Source organism: Ambystoma mexicanum, chromosome 3p (genome assembly GCF_040938575.1).
Source record: "Ambystoma mexicanum isolate Mex_15411 chromosome 3p, UKY_AmexF1_1, whole genome shotgun sequence".
In the NCBI taxonomy this organism is placed as follows: Eukaryota; Metazoa; Chordata; class Amphibia; order Caudata; family Ambystomatidae; genus Ambystoma; species Ambystoma mexicanum.
In genome coordinates this window covers 224,704,372-224,723,492 of record NC_090925.1, presented here as the reverse complement: position 1 = coordinate 224,723,492, position 19,121 = coordinate 224,704,372, and the positions used below count along the sequence as shown (strand labels likewise).

General features: G+C 47.0%; 1 protein-coding gene across 2 annotated transcripts in view; it reads right to left on the bottom strand.

Moving 5' to 3' along the window:
• The window catches only part of LOC138580293 (cadherin-like protein 26), a 769,589-nt gene that overhangs the window by 437,966 nt on the left and 312,502 nt on the right, over nucleotides 1-19,121 (bottom strand). For both annotated transcript variants that reach the window (XM_069650709.1, XM_069650708.1), the window contains exon 3: nucleotides 9,138-9,242. In XM_069650709.1, coding sequence (XP_069506810.1) covers nucleotides 9,138-9,242 — 105 coding nt within the window. The remainder of the gene's footprint in view (nucleotides 1-9,137; nucleotides 9,243-19,121) is intronic.

The following is a 19,121-nucleotide window of genomic DNA, read 5'->3' as shown; positions in this document are numbered from 1 at the left end:
CTGGGAGGAAGAGCTGTAAAAGCAATGAATCTCTGAGGGCAGTTTATGGGAGAGTCCTGCTCTAGAAGCTAGTAGGTGAGAGACATGCCATCAGGTGACACCTGGGAAGATGAGTTGGATGACCATGGAATGCCTGAGAACACCTTATGGGAGAGCCACACTTGCCTGGTTTTGCTGAGAGGGAGCGGCAGAGGTTTGGGGAGGAGTGGTACATGCCAGTAAGCTTCTGTCTATTGATTTGAGCCTACAAGACAGGCCCAATCAAGTGGGAAGGAGGCGTGTGTGAAGCCAGGAAACCCTATGGATAGCTAGAGGGAGAGTAATGCTCAACTGATTTAGTTGGAGGGAACAGCAGAACTTCATGGAGTCAGGTAACACATAAGCAAGTGCCCATTTCCTGAAGTAAGTTGACAAGACATGTGCAATTGGGTGACACTTGGACTGAGAAGTGGAAGGAGATGGGGAAACTGTGAGGGCATCTTGTCAGGGAGTCACACTCATATTAGGTGGCTCACAAGGATAAGCAAAGATTCAGAGAAGCAGGGGACACACTAGTCAGTGTCCGTCACTAGAAGTGAGTGGACAAGACACATTCCATTGTGTGACACTTGAGGGGAGGATCACAAGAAACTCAGTACCCTGATGGCCCCCCTTTGGAACACTACTTTACACATGCTGCACAGTATACGTGGGAAGCACAACACAACCACAGATTACTACAACACTCATAGCTAAGCTCTAGATGGGGGGTTTCTAACACTGTTAGTTGCAGTGGCTGAATGTTTGTAGTCATGCATATTTGCAAGTGTCACTTCATTGTGATGCTTGCTGTGATACTTCCTCACTAAGGCATTCCTGTGAAAAGTGAACAATCTGTCCTTGTAGGGGCAGCCAGCAGATTCTCAAAATTACCTTTAAATATAACTACCAATGGATTAACATGCAAGATTGAAAGACTCTAGCCTCACTGCTTCAGCATCACTTGACAAAGTGCAGGTCCTTGCCATGTTGGTCAGGTTGAGATGGAGAAGGTTGATCTGAGGAAGAACTTCATTCAGGGATGTTTTAAGATGTCTAACCCACTTGGTATCCTCTGGGAAAGGTTGTAGTACAGGGTAAAATCAGACAGCCATGGGCCTCATCACGACTTGGGCGGTAACCCTTAAAATCGGCGGTAGCGCTCATAGCGCCGATTTTAAGGGTCTGTCGGATCACGACTCCAAATACTGCTGGCGCAATAACAGCCTGTGCAAGGACAGCCGGCTGTACCAGTGCCGGCCACAAGAGCGCCAGGAACCTTTAGCGCTAAAACATCATCGATCAGGAGTCCGGCGTAAGCGCTATTAGCGCCATAAAAGCGGCTGAAAATCCGCCGAAAATACCTCCAGCAAAAAGCTGGAGGTAACAGTACACAGGCCACAGCAATGATGGCCCAGGTGTAAGCAATGCAATCTAGAGGCCTACAAAGGACCCACCCATGCACAACACCCCCTCCCCAACCACATTACACCAGCAGGAGCAGGGAGGAGACAGCAATGAGGGCCCAGGTGTAAGCAATGCAATCTAGAGGCCTACAAAGGTCCCACCCATGCACAACACCCCCTCCCCAACACCATGCTGCCATTTGGAGCTGGGAGCCTTGATGTCGACTTCTACCTGCTGCGCCTGGAGCTACAGAGGCCAGTCAACCAGGCCAGGGCCCTGGGAGTGCAGGGGGCAGTGGGGATGAGGAGAGCAGCAGCAGCAAGGCGCCCAGCCATCCCCAGGGTCAGGCCAACACCCTGGGCCCTAACTGATGGGCAGTTGGTGACAGAATATCGGCTGGACAGGGCAACCATCACCCAGTTGCTGGACACAATCCAGGGTGACATATGCAGCTGCATAGTCACCAGCACGGCAGTACCTGCCCTAGTGAAGCTCGTGTCTGTGCTTCTCTTACTTGGGACTGGCAGCTACCAACATACCGTTGCCATGATGCATGGAATGGCCCAGTCCACATTCAGTGCCATGCTGGCACAAGTGCTTGATGCACTGTTGAATCATGTGAATGAAAACATTGCATTGCCAGCCACACAGGCACAGGTGCACCAGCTAAAGGGTCAATCCTATGCCATTGGCCAAGTCCCAAATGTAATAGCAGCCCTGGACTGCACACATGTGGCACTTGTACCATCCCAGGCACATGAGGCTGCCTACAGAAACCGGAAACAGTACCATTCCCTCAATGTGCAGATGACATGTGGCCCTGACCTCACCTTCAGCCACTGCTGTGCCCGCTACCCAGTTTTCCACCCACGACTCCATGGTCCTACGCAACAGTACCCTTCCAGCGTACATGGAAAGGCACCGAGGCCAAAACACATGGCTACTGGGTGAGTACAAATGTATACCACAAAGCATGTCAATCCACAACAGATGGTGCCTGTCACAGAATCCATCATTCCCAATAGTCAGCAGCATCACAGTAGCATACACGTCCAAGCAGCTTGCACGATGAACCTTGGCCATGTCCAACACAGCAGAACACACCCATGCAGGATGTAAGACATGTGGTGGCACAGTGACATATGGAAGCCCCACCACAACAAGGCATCCTGTGTGAGTAGCACCATGGCTCCCAACACTGACACAGTACAGATATCCCAGCCTGGCCATCCGACAGCAATGAAATATCAAACCATCAGCTGGCACATCCATGAATGCTCCACAAATAAGTAGGCCGAGTGATGACAATGCACATCCCACAAACACTGTCCCCAAAATGTCCATGGGAATGCATGGAGAACAGTACAGAATAGTGAAGAGCAGCAAATGCAACTGTAGGCCAATGGATTAGCAATGACACATGAGGCAGCCACTTCTGTCAAGCAGAAGTAGATGGAAGGGCCCTCTCATCCTGCGACATGTGAATGAGTATTGTTACATATCGAAACATAGCCGTACCAAGTGGAGAGTACCCCATTGATTCAATCGTGCCCATAGGACAGCGCACTCCACAATGTCATAGACCAAATGACAAATATTGCAAAATCACACTGATGACAGGGCTCTGTACACACACTGGACTTACCTTGTCCCCATACCGGCTTTCTCTCCCCTACAGATGAATCTGGATATCCCCAGTACACATGGCTCATTACCCCTGTACGTCACCCACACACGGCTGTGGAGCGGGCATACAACCTTGGCCATGCCATACAGGGATCTGCGTGGAGAGGGCATTTGGACTTTTGAAGGCACGCTCCCGGTGCCTCGACCGCACGGGAGGTGCTATGATGCATGCACCAGAAGAAGTTGTGAAATCTTATTGACATGTGCCATGCGGCACAACATCTGTTGTCGCAGAAATGTGCCACTGCCCCCTGATGCTCATGTGCAGCCACCTGAGGATGGTAGTGAGGGCGATGAAGTGCCAGAAGGTGTAGCACATGCACAAAGGGTGGGCCTGAGGGAAGGGAGGTTGGCCAGACAGGTATTGATTGATGGATTCTTTTCGAAATGGGTAATAGGTAAATGGTGACTTCTACATTAAATTGCATTTGTAACAATCACTACTGTCCATGCATTGTGATATTTGTAACGTGATTTATTTTCCCTCACACAATCCCCCCTCCCCCCAGTGAGCATCCAACAATCCCCCCTCTCCCCAGTGAGCATCCAACAATCCCTCCTCCCCCCAGTGAGCACCCAACAATCCCCTCTCCCCCTAGTGTGCAACCCCCAACTGTGCTGTTGCCTGATCAGGCCCACACCAATGATGCCATGCACCGCTATGATGGGCGCGGGCGCTTCCCTCTCCCAGGACCCTCCGGTGTGTGTGCCCTCAGGTGGCGCAAGGACCGGAGCCTTGGAGATGGTTCCAGTGAACCCTCTGTTGTTGTGGTTGAAGTTGAGGGCACAGAAGCGCTGGCCATCATGTGCTGGCGCATGAGGGCATTTGCCTCGCATTGTTGTTCTGCTAGTGCAGACACAGCCTCCGTGAATTCACGTACCCTTTGGCCAAAGCCTGAAAGGACAGCAGTGCATTCTTGCACGACATGGCGTGTGCGTGCATTGTCCCGGGCAATGTACTTGCATCCATACCTAATCGAATTGCTCACGGCCTTAATGTGCCGGCTCTGGACTTTGGACATTGCTTAAACCCGGGCCTGTTTAGCTTCTATTATGTCCAGCCGGCCCATGACTGCTGCCCCAGTGACAAGGCCCTCTCCTGGCGCGTCAGGTGATGGACCGCGAATTGGGCACTGTCGGGGGGGGGAGCTGCATGGTGGCATGCCACCAGACTGGACGGCTCTGAACGATGGCCCTCTGGGATCCCATATGACGGGGTGTCCACATCGGCCTGGGGTGTGCTGCAGCGACACACAGCCACATGCCGACTCCCTGCCTGCTGTCTGCCTGTGCTTGGACTTCCATGGGGTGTTGACGCCCCTTCCCCATCACTGCTGCTGTGGATGTGTACTGCGGTGGCATGATGCCCACGTGGAGGTGTTACTCCCACATCGGGCTGCGATTCCGGCCTCCCGGTGTTGGGGCTCTGGATGTTGGCTTCCGGTGAGCTGCCGGTAGCCCTGCGGCCATGTGGCTGCCGCTGCTGTCTGACGGGGCTGAGTCGGCGTTAGGTGGGTGTTCCCCGGTGTTCTCTCCCGTGGGAGCGGCCTCTTGGGGGGGGGTGTTGCTGGTGGAGGCACGGTGTCGTGGGCACATTGCCGGTGTGGCCTCATCATCAGCATCAACGGCCTCTTGGGATCGACGTGTGCCTGTGGAGTACATAGGGGGTGGTTTATGTGATGCAGGTCATGCCAACAGGTGTGAATGAAGACAGTGACAATGACGCATTCAACTTGCATTCTGTTCAGTCAACATGTGGTGCTTGTTGTGGACGTGCATGGAGGGACACTGCATGGGAAAGCGTGGTTGGGGTGGACTGCGCTCAGGCTTTTGTGGTTGTGTTCTTGCAGTACCCCTCTACGTAGCTGTCCTATGGCTATGGGAGTCTATCCCCTGCCACTGTCATTCATGCACTGCATGTACAGGGTCTCAGGGTCTAGGCAACACTGACGTTCTAGGGATGTGGCCCTCACATACGGGTGTATGCAGTGCCTCAGACACATGTCTTCACTCTCATTCAGATGCATATATTTGGGGATGGGACTCACCTGCCGTTGGATCAATGCCAGTCCCTGCCTCCGCTCCACCGATGCCCTCAATGGTCCCGACATCAATGAGGCCTGTCAGTTTCTCCTCCCATGTTGTGAGGTCGGGGGGGGGGGGTGATGGGCCTCCTCCTGTGGCCCTGCTTGCACTCCTGGCTGTGACAGGATGCCTCTCACTCGAACCCGCAGGTCATTCAGCCACTTGCGGCGGTCTTCCCTATCCCGGGGCATGCGACCAACTGCACTGACCCTTTGTGCAACACTTTTCCAGATTTGGCCTCTGCGCAGTGCGCTTGTTTTACGCTGCTGCAGCTCGTGATGGTGAGTCAGTGCCTCATCCACAAGGACCTCAAGTTCTTGGTCGCTAAACTCGGGTTTTCTGACCCTGTCCATGGCAGACTTGCCCCTGGTGCGCTCCTGACTCATTTTCTGCCTTCGAATCAAGTGGATGGCTTCCAGTGCCTGAGATATCCGACGGATTGTGATTTCCAAAATGGCCGCCGCTTCATTTCCCGTTCCGGCGGTGACGCGTTTCCCATGCGCTATAAGCGCGCGCTCTGAGCGCGCACTATTAGCCCGACGTGGCGGTAGCGCACAGTGTGCCGGATTTAAGGGTTCACGCTAATCTCGCTAACGCCTTGGGCCGGGGCGCGTGCACGATTAGTCGTGATCTGGCGGATTATCCGCCGGGTGCCTTGGCGTTAGCGCTATTTAGGTCCGGCGGAAAATCCGCCACATTTACCGCCCAAGTCGTGATGAGGCCCACAGTGTTAGTGTTCTACAGGGCACAGCCACGCCTTCAAGTTCCCAGGAATATTTAAAGGCTGCAGCAACCTACATTTTTCTACACACGGCATGCCCAACCCTTAAGGTTCTCAAGTATTTTCACAAGGCTCGGCCACCTCGTGGGATTTATGCACAAAACAAAGCCACCCAATAAATCTCTTGATTTTGTTTCATATGGCACAGGCCTCACAAGGTTTTTTCACCCAGCCAAAGCATTTCATACCGTTATCCATCTACTCCACAGACCTCTATCTTTCTCACAGATGGAGGAACCCTTATGAGGCCAGTCCTGCTCCCATAACTAACTCGTTCTTGCCACCTGCACAATTCCCTAAAGTAGGTGTAGGAGGTATTACTCTATATGCCTCCACATGTGGGTCTCCAAAACTATGTGTTCCAGCTACTCAGCACTAACCAACAGTCTGCATTAAAAGCAGCAGCCCCCCACGCCCCATGGCACATGATCTCATCCAGTGGATGAAGAACGCTGTTGGTGTTGATTCACGACCCCCAACGGCTTGTAGGGGTAGAGTTGGCAAAAGGGTCATGCTGATGGCCACAGTTGCAGGTGCCACTGCCACTGATTAGGCTGGCTAGATATGTGAAGATTTGGACATGGCATGTCTGATGTGACATGCAGCATCCCACACCTGGAACTTGCTAGCACCCTCCTTCTCACCACTGCTGGAGGAGTCGGTGGTGATGTCACAGTGTTGGCAGCCTCTCAAGACGCATGCCTCTCGTACACCTTCCTTTGCCACTGTTGCACATATTCCTCACCTCAGTAAACCTAGGACACACACCCATTCCCGATCCCATCTGCCCCTGCTTCACCCACTTCCATTGCCCACCACTGTTCCAAATACCCCAGGCTCCTATCCCCTCATGTTCTTCCCTGGTGGTAGTGTAAAACAGTCCCACACCCAGGATCCTGTCACAACTCCCTGGGGGTCCTCCTGTTGTTCCCCCCTCAACCCTAACAGCAAGTGACTCCTCCATTGCCACCTCTTCCCGTGCAAGTCTCTCCCAAACCACCTGCTGGAAATACTTCCCCTCATCTGCAGCAATATCCTCACACTTCTGTCTGAAGACAATGTCCTCTTCTCACCCAGTGTAGACCCAAACCAAACATCCCTTTCAGGGTGCTTACCTCCACGTGCATGCTAGCCCTACCAGCCTGCACATCCAATGTGTCAGCGGAGGCATCCATATGAGGTCCTCCCTCCCTTACCTCCTTACTTGTTTCAACTGAAGATCTCCTCTGTTGTCCCTGATTCCTCTTCCACTCGTTAAGCCTCCCCCAATACCTATACCTCCCCCACCAACTTAGAGGATCGTCAGTGCTCTGTGGCATCAGCCAGCAATACAGCTCCTGTTCCTCCTCCTCAGCCTTCTTCCCCGAGAGCCACATGTGTGAACCCGAGAAGTGTGAGAACCTGAACGTGTATGAGAACCAGCACATTCTGAAGTGGACCAACACGTGAACAAACAAGGGAACAGACAAAACAATCCAACAACTACATCATAAACTACAACTGCTATCTACAAATAATACAACACAATACAGAAGTATACTTCAAACATCAAGAGGGAAAAGCAGTTATTTTTTGTGTTTTTGGGGAAGCAAATAGGTGAGGGATTTTATTGGTAATGTTATTTGAGGAAAAGACACTAATGTACACTGAAGAAACACTTTGAGAAGAGAAACATAAACATAGCTTCAAAAAGACACTACTACAGAAAATACCAGCAACATATACAGAACAAAAGTCAGAACTCTTGAAGAGTACTGCTCAGACACTGAAAAGCAAGATCCTCCTGGCATCCTCCAAGTGTGACTCTGCCATGTGTGACATCACCTCCCCTTCCATCCTAGCACAATCTACATAGGGACAGGAAGTGTGGTGGGCATTTTATAGGGGATACACTTCATTTAGGGGATGTGTGACTCCTGGTTGGCTGCATGAAATATTGGGTAAACATAGGTAAGCCTGGTGTAATTTTCTCGGGGATTCATCAGCATCAAAAAACCCATTCCATTCTCTTGATAGGGACATTTACCCGGTACCGTGGGTCAGTTTACAAAATGTGCGTCTGTACCTAGACACCACCATCATGGTAAAAAGCTACACTTCTATCTGGAAGCAGATATTGTCGGTCTAGTCCAAGGATTAACACAATAAATGAGCAGGTGAGAAGGGTTTTTTATTTATAGATTTTTTTTTACAATCAATTGTGACAAAGGGCCTCATTACGAGTTTCCTGGTCCGGATACAACGGTACCGGTAAGCTTACCGGTACATTTGTATCCGGACCGGCAAACTCTGATTTGTGCTCACGGGTGCCTTTCATTCCGCCGGGTCTGACCTGGCGGAATGAAAGGCACCCGCGAGCACAGCAAGCCTGTAGCACCGGACGGTAATGAACCGTGGCGGTGCTACAGGCATCCCCATTCCGATCAAATGGGAATAGGGATCATCCGATTCTGGCACCCATAAAAGGGCAATTACCAGATCAGACGGGGCCAGAATACCCCAGTAATTGCCCATTTGCGGATGCTGGACATTCTTGCAAGTTTGGAGGTACGGCAAGACTACCTCCAACCTTGTAATGAGTCCCTGTAATGAGTCCCTTAAACTGGGTAATAAACTACATTTGTATAAAAGATACTCATTCTTAAAGGTCCTCCACATGTCTTAAATCTGCCATATAAATGTGTGATCCCTCATCGAGTCCAAACCTTTACAGCTATGGTGATTTGCAATAATGAAATATGCATCTTCTCCTTTAACACATTTTAGGGCACATTATTCAGAGATGTACAATACATTGCAAATGTGTCTGGTCCTTGACCAAATTGAAGGACCGTGAGCCGTGCTTCATACCTGAAGTCGTAGAACAGAAGCTTTGCACACGTGTAATTGCACTGTATTAGAAGTAGAGCAAACAATTGGCGTGAGGCAAAAATATATTCTTTCGATTCCCTTTTTGAACCAGGGCAATGTCTGCCCAGGTGCTAAAACTAAGCAAAACACTCGTACCATTGCAAATGTTCTGTAATACGATCTTCATATCACTTTCTCAACAACATCCATTGAAGTGTACTAGGAGTGAAAGGAGACATTTGAATTCTTGCAATAACCACCCACAGGTATTGTGGCGAAAGAGGAGTAGTAAATAATGTATGTGTTATACCGTTCCAATAAGCAAAGGGTAGGGACCTGGGTGCTCTTCCTCCAGCTCAAAGGTGTCGATTATCCAGGCTCTCCTCTGACGGTGCAGTGTCGCCCTTTGGCCCTCCTGTGGGTAAAAAACACAAAAAACAAGCGCTGTGACCCTCAGTTAAGAAAAGAACTTTTGTGAGTGTCAGATGTCAAAATGTAGCAGTGTCTCCTACATTCGATATGGCCCATTAAAATAAGCCATTCCCATAGCAAACATCCCTATCCAGAGTAAACCAGCCTGAGATTATTACCAAAAGCTCATTACATTCTGGAGCAAGTAGCTTTGTATCAGCTATAGACCTGCAAGTTCCTGTGTGCCAAGTGCTACTGGCACAAAATGCAGAGGCATTGCTAGAGAGGGTCTGTGGGGCGGGGGCTACAACACCAGGTTTTTGGCATTAGGCATTCCCATGAGAACCCACATCACTGAATTTAGAAGAGCCAATAACTGGTTCTCGAATCATGAGAAAATCCAGCTAAAAGTGGCTCCACTTGTTTACAAATGTCTAAAGAAGGCCGCACCATGCTATCTTTCCAAGAGATTCACTAGAATAAATCCAACAAGACTCACCAGATCCTCTAACTCCAACAACATTTCAACACCTAGATTCAAACTGTCCAGAGTCGGAGGCTGTAGTATCCAGGTCAAAGCAGCCCAACGATGGAACTCCCTACCAAAAACCTTGTGGGCAGATCAACCATACCCCACTTTCCGACAAAACCTTACAAGGTGGATCAAAGATGAGGACAAATAAACATAATAACTAAAAATACTAACTGCCTTGACCTACTCTGCAGGTCCCTCCACTGCTTGACTGTATCTTTGTACATATCTACCACTTAGTATTTACCGCCTGACTGAACAGGATTGTAAAAATGTTGTACTATTGTTCTGCCTTATTGTGTATATTTGCTGTCTCTATATTTGCTTTTCTGTCATTGGAACTAAGCTGTAAATTGTCGTATTCAATGTGCCCTGTTACCCCTGGGTCTGGTGCGCAATACAAGTAATAAAACAAACAAATAAACAAACAAACATAGCTCAGGGGCTACAAACAAAAGGCTAGCTAGCACTGAGTCCTGACAGTCCCAACATTAGCCTAGCCCCAGATCTTTTACAGAACTAGCAACACCCCTTCCCAAAGGTGTTGCATAAGTCATGATATGTTATCATATGATATGATATGGAATTAATAACGCACCTGTAAACAAGTGTTTCCAGGTGTGACATGTAGCTACTTGTCAGCTTTGTGTATCTGTGTGAACTGCATTGTGCTGGTCGAGCAGATACGATACGTGGGAAGGGGCACAATCCCTGCTGATCTCTTTAACACATCTCTGCAATTTGAGAAGCAGACCTCATTCACAGCAATACCAGATGAGAGGCGTGGCAGCCCCCAAATGAATGACACTTTGCACAACACTTCTGCCCTAAGAATGTAGCTACCATTCATGACAAAAAACGTGAACAGTAAGCGCCCACATAACTGACTATCCTCTTACAACCCCCTCCAGCTTTTTTCCCTAATGTACCGCTCTCCACCCATTCTCATGCTAATTAGGTATCCAGTGAAGTTACCAAATTCAAGATAACGAAAAAAAATGTAACAAAACCATTTTAACAAAAAAAAATCCAAATGTATTTTTGTATTTATATATGGGGGTAGGGTAAGGGTTAAAACGGGTAGGGAGGAGGTTGGGTTGGGTTGGGTTTATAAACAAAGGAAAATGGGGGATTGGGAGGGGACCCCCCAAATAAAAAAAGAAAACTATGTTTTCGTGAAAAACGTTTTGTCAAAAATGTTTTAATTATTTCTTTATTCATTAATATCAAATGGAACCGGTAATTATACATGGTTGGCTAGCAGAGACACGACCAAGTCCTCATAAACCTTAACAGCCATTATGCACACGTGCATAATAGCACTTCCAAACTTTCAGACTTCGGTCCATCCAAGGGCGTTCAACCTACTGCGCGTTGGGACTATACCGGCAGTAAAAGGCACTATGCAAATGACAAAATTAATTGAAATGTTTCTTTGAGTAACAATGAGTAGTTGAAATCACCTTGGCAGCTTCTTTTTAAACTTTATAGTTCTAATAGCGTAAATGATGCCTGCCATTTACATATGGAAGACATTTGCAATGGATTCCTATGGAATCACCTACTTTTAGCATGCATGCATAAATGTGATATTCCTATTTTGTACACATGCATAATATGAGGTATGGGGATAATGTGCCCGAATGCATGCATTAGCATTTCGCTCATGAAATGCAATGGCACACGCAGGGCACGCTCTGTGCTTCTGTGCATGGACTTTGAGAATGAAGCGGACATTCTTGAATTAAAAACGTAAATTGTGAAAACGGAACAGCGGCTCTGGAAAGGATTACCTTTTTTCAGTGTGGGATATTGGAGTTGACAAACTGGATGCATATCGGGTTTGTGCCAACTAAAAGTAGCATGAGATTGTCAAAGAGGGAATGTATTGTGCTTTGCAGAACTAGGAAACACATCAGGGATTTAACACACAGGAAACATATTGGAATTTTATATAAATGAATATTGAAAATATTGAGACTGTAAAATTTAGAATGGATTTTGCAATATTATAATGAGGGCACAAATGAATTTTGAAAACTGTAAATATAATGCAATTGTGCAAACTGGCACTATTTTGGGATTGTGCAAACTTGAAATAAATAGGGATTGCACAAGTGGGCCTATACTACACATTTCAAACTAACAATGTTATTATGCAAACTTTAAAAACACTTAGATGTGTGGGAATTATGTATAAAAGAATATAGACAATATTGAAACTGTAAAATGTAGCATGTATTTTGTAATATTATATTGGGGGCACAAATGATATTTTAACACTGGCGGTAAAACTGTAAATATAATGAAATTGTGCAAACTAGGACTATTCTGGAATTATGCAAACTTTAAATAAATGGAGTTTGCACAAGTGTGACTATAGTACACATTTCAATCTAGACATATTGTTATGGATCTACGTGATTTCACTGCATAGCAACATTTCCAATTCGAAAAAGCCTAATTTGAAAACATGCATGCTTTCAGGTGCATTCCCGTACCGCACCCCCACCTACACCCCTACTTACCTGTTGGTGACACACCTTGTTGTGTGCCACTGACTCCCCCATCTCCTTGCCACGCCAATTCCCTAAACTTACGTGATTCGGAACCGGAGCCGCAGTGTCCTTTAAAAAAAATGTTTTTTTCAACTTTATGTACATGAAGCGGCAGACGCCCCTGCAAACCCCAGTACCATTGTAGTGAAGAACGGTGTGGGGGACACCCCCGCAACCCCTGCTGCCCTTGTTCACTACAATGGTACTGTATGGTAAATTTGAGCGAAATATTCAGCTGCTTGAAACTTTTATACAGCCAAAATTCTATCAAATCTACCATACATTTTCTTCTCAAGATTTTTGGGTAATTCCGTTGTTATTATGCAACCTCTGAAAATCCTTAGATTTCCTAACTGTAAATATCTTCAAAATATGCAAAGTAGTACTAGAACAGGATTGTTAAACTTGGAAATTCCTGGCAATGGACAAACTGGTAGCATACTGGAATGACTAAACAAACTGGCAATATGCTGAGACTGTGCACATTTACATTTTTTTTTGTTTTACTATGCATTTAGTTTATTTTCAATCAAGAACAAACTTTTGCACATTTAATAAAATATCATATTTGCTGTAAACAAGTCAATACACACATGAAACAACACAAATAAAACAACATTCATGAATTCCAATCCTGATTACCCATACGATGTATCCTATCTTATGATTGTTAAAACCAACGCCATGTATGTGTCTAAAGAGTCACCAATTGCCATATATAGAATGCTGGAGCATTAACTACTACCGATTCAGCCCATATCAGAGCTGCTTAAAATTGGTCCCTACTTATGTTCTCAATTGATTTCGTGAGTCCCCCATAACCTTTAATATACAGAGGTTTCAAAACAGCACATGCTGTCAGTAGATGTCTGCTTGTTTCAACTTCTGTTAAGCAGTGCCTACAAATGACATCTTGTTCTGCTCTATTCCAATTATTTGTTTATTCTTTTGTCCCCAGGATGTTAAACCCAAGTTGCATCGTGAATCTCCTGAGTGCTGAATTTGGACCATTTTAATAGGTAACTTGCAGGTTTTCCGATATTGAAGCGCTGATGTGAGCATTCTCTGTATCTCTTCAGCTTACTCATTTTGTCTATGTCCGTGACCATATCCCTATCCAGTGATTTCTTTTAAATTAATGAGACACAGTCTTGACGTTCACGTATAATGTCCACGTTAAGGCCCAATTTAAGCAGGTACTCATCTGTGTAGTTACTCAGATCCTTCACAAAGTAATGATGACAACTTCCCTCTGTCTCTTTATCCAGTAGCTGTAAGGGATGGTTTGTTCCTACTGTTTTGTCCATTTTAAGATATAGCAGTGTTTTTCTAACTGACCAGCATGTAAGCAGATACTGTAGGCCACACTCCAAACGCAAGGCCTCCACCAGTACCGCTCTGGGCATATTCATTATAGAGCGGAGTAGTTTGCCTTCCATTTCTGAAGCCACGCTACATCCTTTAGTGGCAAAGTCTCTAATGCGTCCAGGCATATACTAGACTTGTAAATTTGGATTTACCGGTCTATATTACTGCCACCTCTAAGTTCCACATAGGATGTTATTGCTGCCCACCTCCTCCATATCCTGTTGCCAATATGATCTTTATATTGCAAGGCCGATGGAGTTGCCCGTATAGGAAAACCCAGGTATAGCAGTTCCGTAGCCCTTTCCAATGTTATACCATCCAGGTGCCACTGTGTTTTCTTTAGCTTCCAGTGAGAATCTTTCGGGCACATTGTTCTTGTTTTGGTTTTATTTATAATCAGGAGGTTCTCTTTGGCATAGGTGTTTAGGTCATTTAGGGTACGCTGGAGGCCAATTTGAGTTTGGTCTGCAATTATTATGTCATCTACGTAAGTCATGCTGATAATTTTTACGCAGTTTATGGTTGGGGGAAATTTCTAGTATTCTTTAGGGCTTGGTCCCTATCAGCAGAATAGAGGTTATAAAGGATGGGACCCAGTGCACAACCCTGTTTAAGTCCCTCACTGGTGGCAACATATTTTGTCAGGGACCTCTCTTGGTTGAGCCGAACAGCAACAGTTGTGTTCCTATATCACATTTGTATGAAGTATAGCAACGTTGGGTCACTGCCCCAACCTTTTAGTTTTGCCCAAAGTCTACTCTGGAAACCAGGTCAAAAGCATTTGAAAAGTTAACATAGCAACAACAAAGCATGTTCTCCCCTTTTGGTCGTAATGTTCTAAGAAATTGCAATGTTGCTATGTTGGTTGTTGTACTGTAACTTTTCCTAAAACCTGTTTGGAACGGACTCAGTATGTTCTTAGTTTCTGTCCAGGTATTTAATAGTTCCAGAAGTACACCGGCAAATCATTTCTGACAAGAGTCCATCATCACCAACAATCTGTAATTTGTTGTTAAGAGTCTATCCCCTTTTATTAATATGGGTACCAGAATGAATTGACACCAGCTCTCTGGTATGTGACCACTCTTTAGTATATTCCAAAAATATAAGGCCAAGATTCTTGCCCAGAGGCTAGGGTCTGCCTTGAAAACCAGATTAGGGATGCTGTCTAGCCTTTCCAGGTTAGTTACCGAGAACTCTTCTTCCAGTTTTGCTCTTGAGTGTGAGTTCATCCTGCTCATTGCCATTGGATCTCCAGCTTCTGTCTCTTCCAATAACTGTCCATTAGAGGAGATTAGATTTTTGATGCGTTTAATCCAATCTTCCTCACATAATGGAATTAGGTCGATTTTAAGGGTGAGATTTCTGAAGCTTTTGAAATTTCACCAGAATTTGAACATATTGTCTAGTCTCAACCATGTAGACAGGTTCCGCAAATTCACGCTTTGCGCATTTTTTGCCAATTTCTGTATTTTGTGGGCAGATTTTTGTTGGTCCTCTATTTAGCTGCTGGTGTAATCTCTAAATTTCTTTTCTTTTTTTAAAAAAAAACTATTTATTTGGCATACAAAACAATAGAGATGCTGATAACACAACAACAGTATACACCATTACATAAATACATGCTTCATAATAAGGTGCTGGCTTCCGGGTGCGTCAAAAGGGTCAGGGAGCTGAGTGAGAGCATGGGTGTAAAGCTTAAGAACCATTATTCATGGTATGACAATCGCATGGGGGAGAGGTCAGAGATGGAGGATTCATTGTCCGAGTTCGAGGTTGCTGCGGACATGAAATTGCGAAATCTGTGCCAAATGTCTCTTGGCCTTGATTGAGTGCGGATGTTACAGTGTTCCCCAGGCCTCCTCGGTGTCATGCGCCCACGTGACCATCCTGAGCACGGTGAGTATGTGAGTGCCCTGGGCCGGAGCCAGTTCATCAGGATGCAGCATACTGCCAGTAACATACAAAGGCCAGCCAGTTTTCTGGAGTCACGGCCCAGTTTAGGGAAATCATGGAAGAGGCATCGCATTGGGGATGGGTCTATGGTGTAATCTAGTACAGCAGACAATGTGGTGCGTATTTCGGACCAGTATTGTTGCGGGCAGCTCCAGATCATATGGATGTAGGGAGCTTGATCCGCACCGCATCTAGGGCAGCTTGATGAAAGTTCACTAAACATGTGGTGTAGTCTGCCCGGAGTGTGATGATACCTGTGTAACACTTTAAATTATATTAGTTTGAACCAGGAGTTATGGGATACGTTGTGGGTGCGAGCACACATCTGGGACCAGCGCTCATCAGTGATCTCTACTCCAAGATCTTCCTCCCACCTACATCTCAATTTACCAAAGGAGGGAGTAGCCCTAATCTGCAGTCGGGTATAGAGCCTCGATACCTTGTCTCTAAAGCAGTCAAAGTTGCACAACTCTTCGATTATGGGCTTGTCTGATGGTATTGTGGGAAAGTTGGGGTATCTGGCCTTGAGATGTTTCCGGAGGGAAGAGTATTGTAACCATGAGAAGGCTTCCACTTGAGGGGGGTTGGGAAGTCTGTCCATTCAAGGAAATTGCCCTGTTTATAAATATCCCCGAGTACCAGGAAGCCTGAATCAGCCCAGCGGGACACTACGGATTGTGAGATATAGGGGACATCGGGGAAGAAGTTCCAGAGGGGGAGGTCCCCGTCAAAGGGGTAGGGTGTTGCAACCAGCTTCCAGATCTTAGTTAAAGCCAAGGATGTACTGGCGACGGGATCAGCCGAGTCTGGATCAGCTGGGACCGGTTTATGAATAAGGGACCCAATTTCACGATCACTGACTGTTCGCTTCTCCAACCGGACGTGTGGAGGGGGGTCTGTGGTGTTAAACCAGTAGCAGGCGAATTGTGCTTAAGCCACTAACCAATATCTAATGAAGTCAGGGGTGCCAAACCCACCCAGTTCCTTGGGGTGGTCAGTGTGGTCAGCTTGAGTCGGACTGCACCGGAATGCCATAGGAAGGTGTTAGTTATACGCCGCAGCGAATGGAAGAAATCATCGCCTGGCCACAGGGGAAGATACATAAAACGGTAAAGGAGTTGGGGTAGTACCACCATTTTGAGTATGCCTATCCGACCGGCTAAGGAGATAGGGAGTCTAGTCCAACTCTTTGTTTTAGTGTCCAAGTGCGTGAGGTAATTACAATAGTTGTCTTCATGTAGCCTCACCGCATGCCAGGAGACCACCACCCCCAGGTAAGTAATGTTGGATACGGACCACGTGAATCCACCCAGGTCGGAGGGGGGCAGTGTGGAGTCTGTGAGTGGGAATAGGACAGATTTAGAGCAGTTTACTCTTAGACCCGATACGTGTCCGAAGCAGACCAAATCTTCTAGGATAGGGGCAAGGTTGGCTTCTGAGGAGCAAATGTAAAGGAGGGCATCATCAGCAAACAGAGAAACAATGTCGGCTTGGCCGGCAGTGCATAGGCCCCTATGGGAGTGTGTTTGGCGCAGCATGTCGGCAAAGGGTTCCATGGCTATAGCAAATATCAGCGGTGAAAAAGGACAGCCCTGCCGTTATCCCCTAGCTATCTGGAAGGGGGAGGAACACCTATCTTCTGTGCGAACCCTGGCCGATGGACCAGTGTAGAGCAACTTAACCCAGGCACGGAAGTTGGGGCCAAATTTGCACCTCGAGGACACGCCATAGATATTCCCATGACACTGAGTCAAATGCCTTTTGCATGTCTAGGGTGGCGGCCACCGCTTGCACCTCCGGACCAATCCTACTGATCACATTAAAGAGCTTTCTTAGGTTCAGGGCAGTGGATCTACCAGGAACAAATCCTGCCTGGTCAGGATGGATGATGTGAGGCATAAATGAGGACAGTCAGATAGCCAGTACTTTAGCATATATTTCAACGTCACTGTTGATTAGTGAAAGAGGACGGTATGAGCCACATTGGGTGGGGTTTTTGCCAGGTTTAAGAAGAACCGTTATCATTGCCTCTCGGAGAGCGGGAGGGAGTATACCCTTCTCACATGCCTCTTCCCATAGGGTTAATAGATGTGGAACTAGGAGCGATTTGAAGCATTTATACAGATCAATAGGGAGCCCGTCTGGGGAAAAGGGGCCTTACCCGATGCCAATGATTCAATGGCTTCCGTGAGTTCTTCTAGTGTAAACGGCTTCTCCAGGAAAGCACTAGCGTCAGTGGAGAGGACCGAGAGAGGGAGGTTGTCTAAATAGGAGTCTATTTCCGATATCTGGGGGCCATCAACTTTAGAGTATAATGAGGTCTAGAATGATAGGAATTCCGAATTGATGTCTTGTGGGGACGTAGCTAGTGTTCCGTTTGGTCGCTCTATCGCCGGTATGTTGGGGGGCCCAAATTCTCGATGAATCAACCTGGTGCGCAGTCACCCTAGCCGTTCTCCCTCACCATATTTCCTAACTGCATGTGGGCTGTCTAAGAATCTGACTTCCCATTGTGCTAGAGTGCGGAATGTGTCTTATTCCGACCCCAGCTGTGCCAACGTTTCAGGAGCCTGATCGAGGGCATATTGGGCCTCGAGGGTAGTCAGGGCCGATTCACTACTAACGATTTCCTCGCGGATTACCTTCAGGATACCACACCCTTTGGAGATAGCAATACCCCTAATGTATACTTTAAATGATTCCCAGATGGTAGCCTGTGATGCAACAGAGTTAGTGTTAATCTCGAAGAAGTCCTCGATGAAGGATTGAAGTTCAGATTTGAAGGTTTGGTCGAGTAGGGTGTGGGGTCTCATTCTCCACTGTCTTGTTTTATTATAGTCGGGATCCCAATTGAGCGAAATAATCACCGGAGAGTGATCAGATAAAGTTCTGGAGAGGATTAATAGGCGGGATAGGCACCAGACCAGTATGTCTGATACAAGCCACCTAACTATCCTGGAGTGTGAATCGTGCACTGTGGAATAGTAGGAGTATGCACTGGAGTCAGGGTACATAGTCGCCAGGCATCTACGACCGCCAAGCGAGAGAGCGTAGTCAAAATTGCATGGGCTGCCTTGGATAGTTGGCGGGGTCTAGAGCCTGATCTGTCTAGGTTGAGGTCAAGAATAGTATTAAAATCGCCGCCCCATATGATCGGGACCAGGAGGTAGCTCTCTAACACTGATGCTAGGTGTAAGTAGAAATCGGGGTCGTCGATGTTCGTATCGTATATATTTAAGATAATTACCTCCTGATTTTGTAGTTTACCATGGATCAGGACATACCTCCCTTGCGGGTCTATTAATGAGTGAGTGCATGAGAACTTTAGGCTCTTGTGTATCAAAGTTAGGACACCTCGACTTTGGGTGGAGTAGTTGGTGAAGTATCTCTGAGGCCCCCATTGTCTAGCAAACTTTTTGCATCGTTCTGAGCAGGCATGGGTCTCTTGCAAACATAGGACTTTAATGTT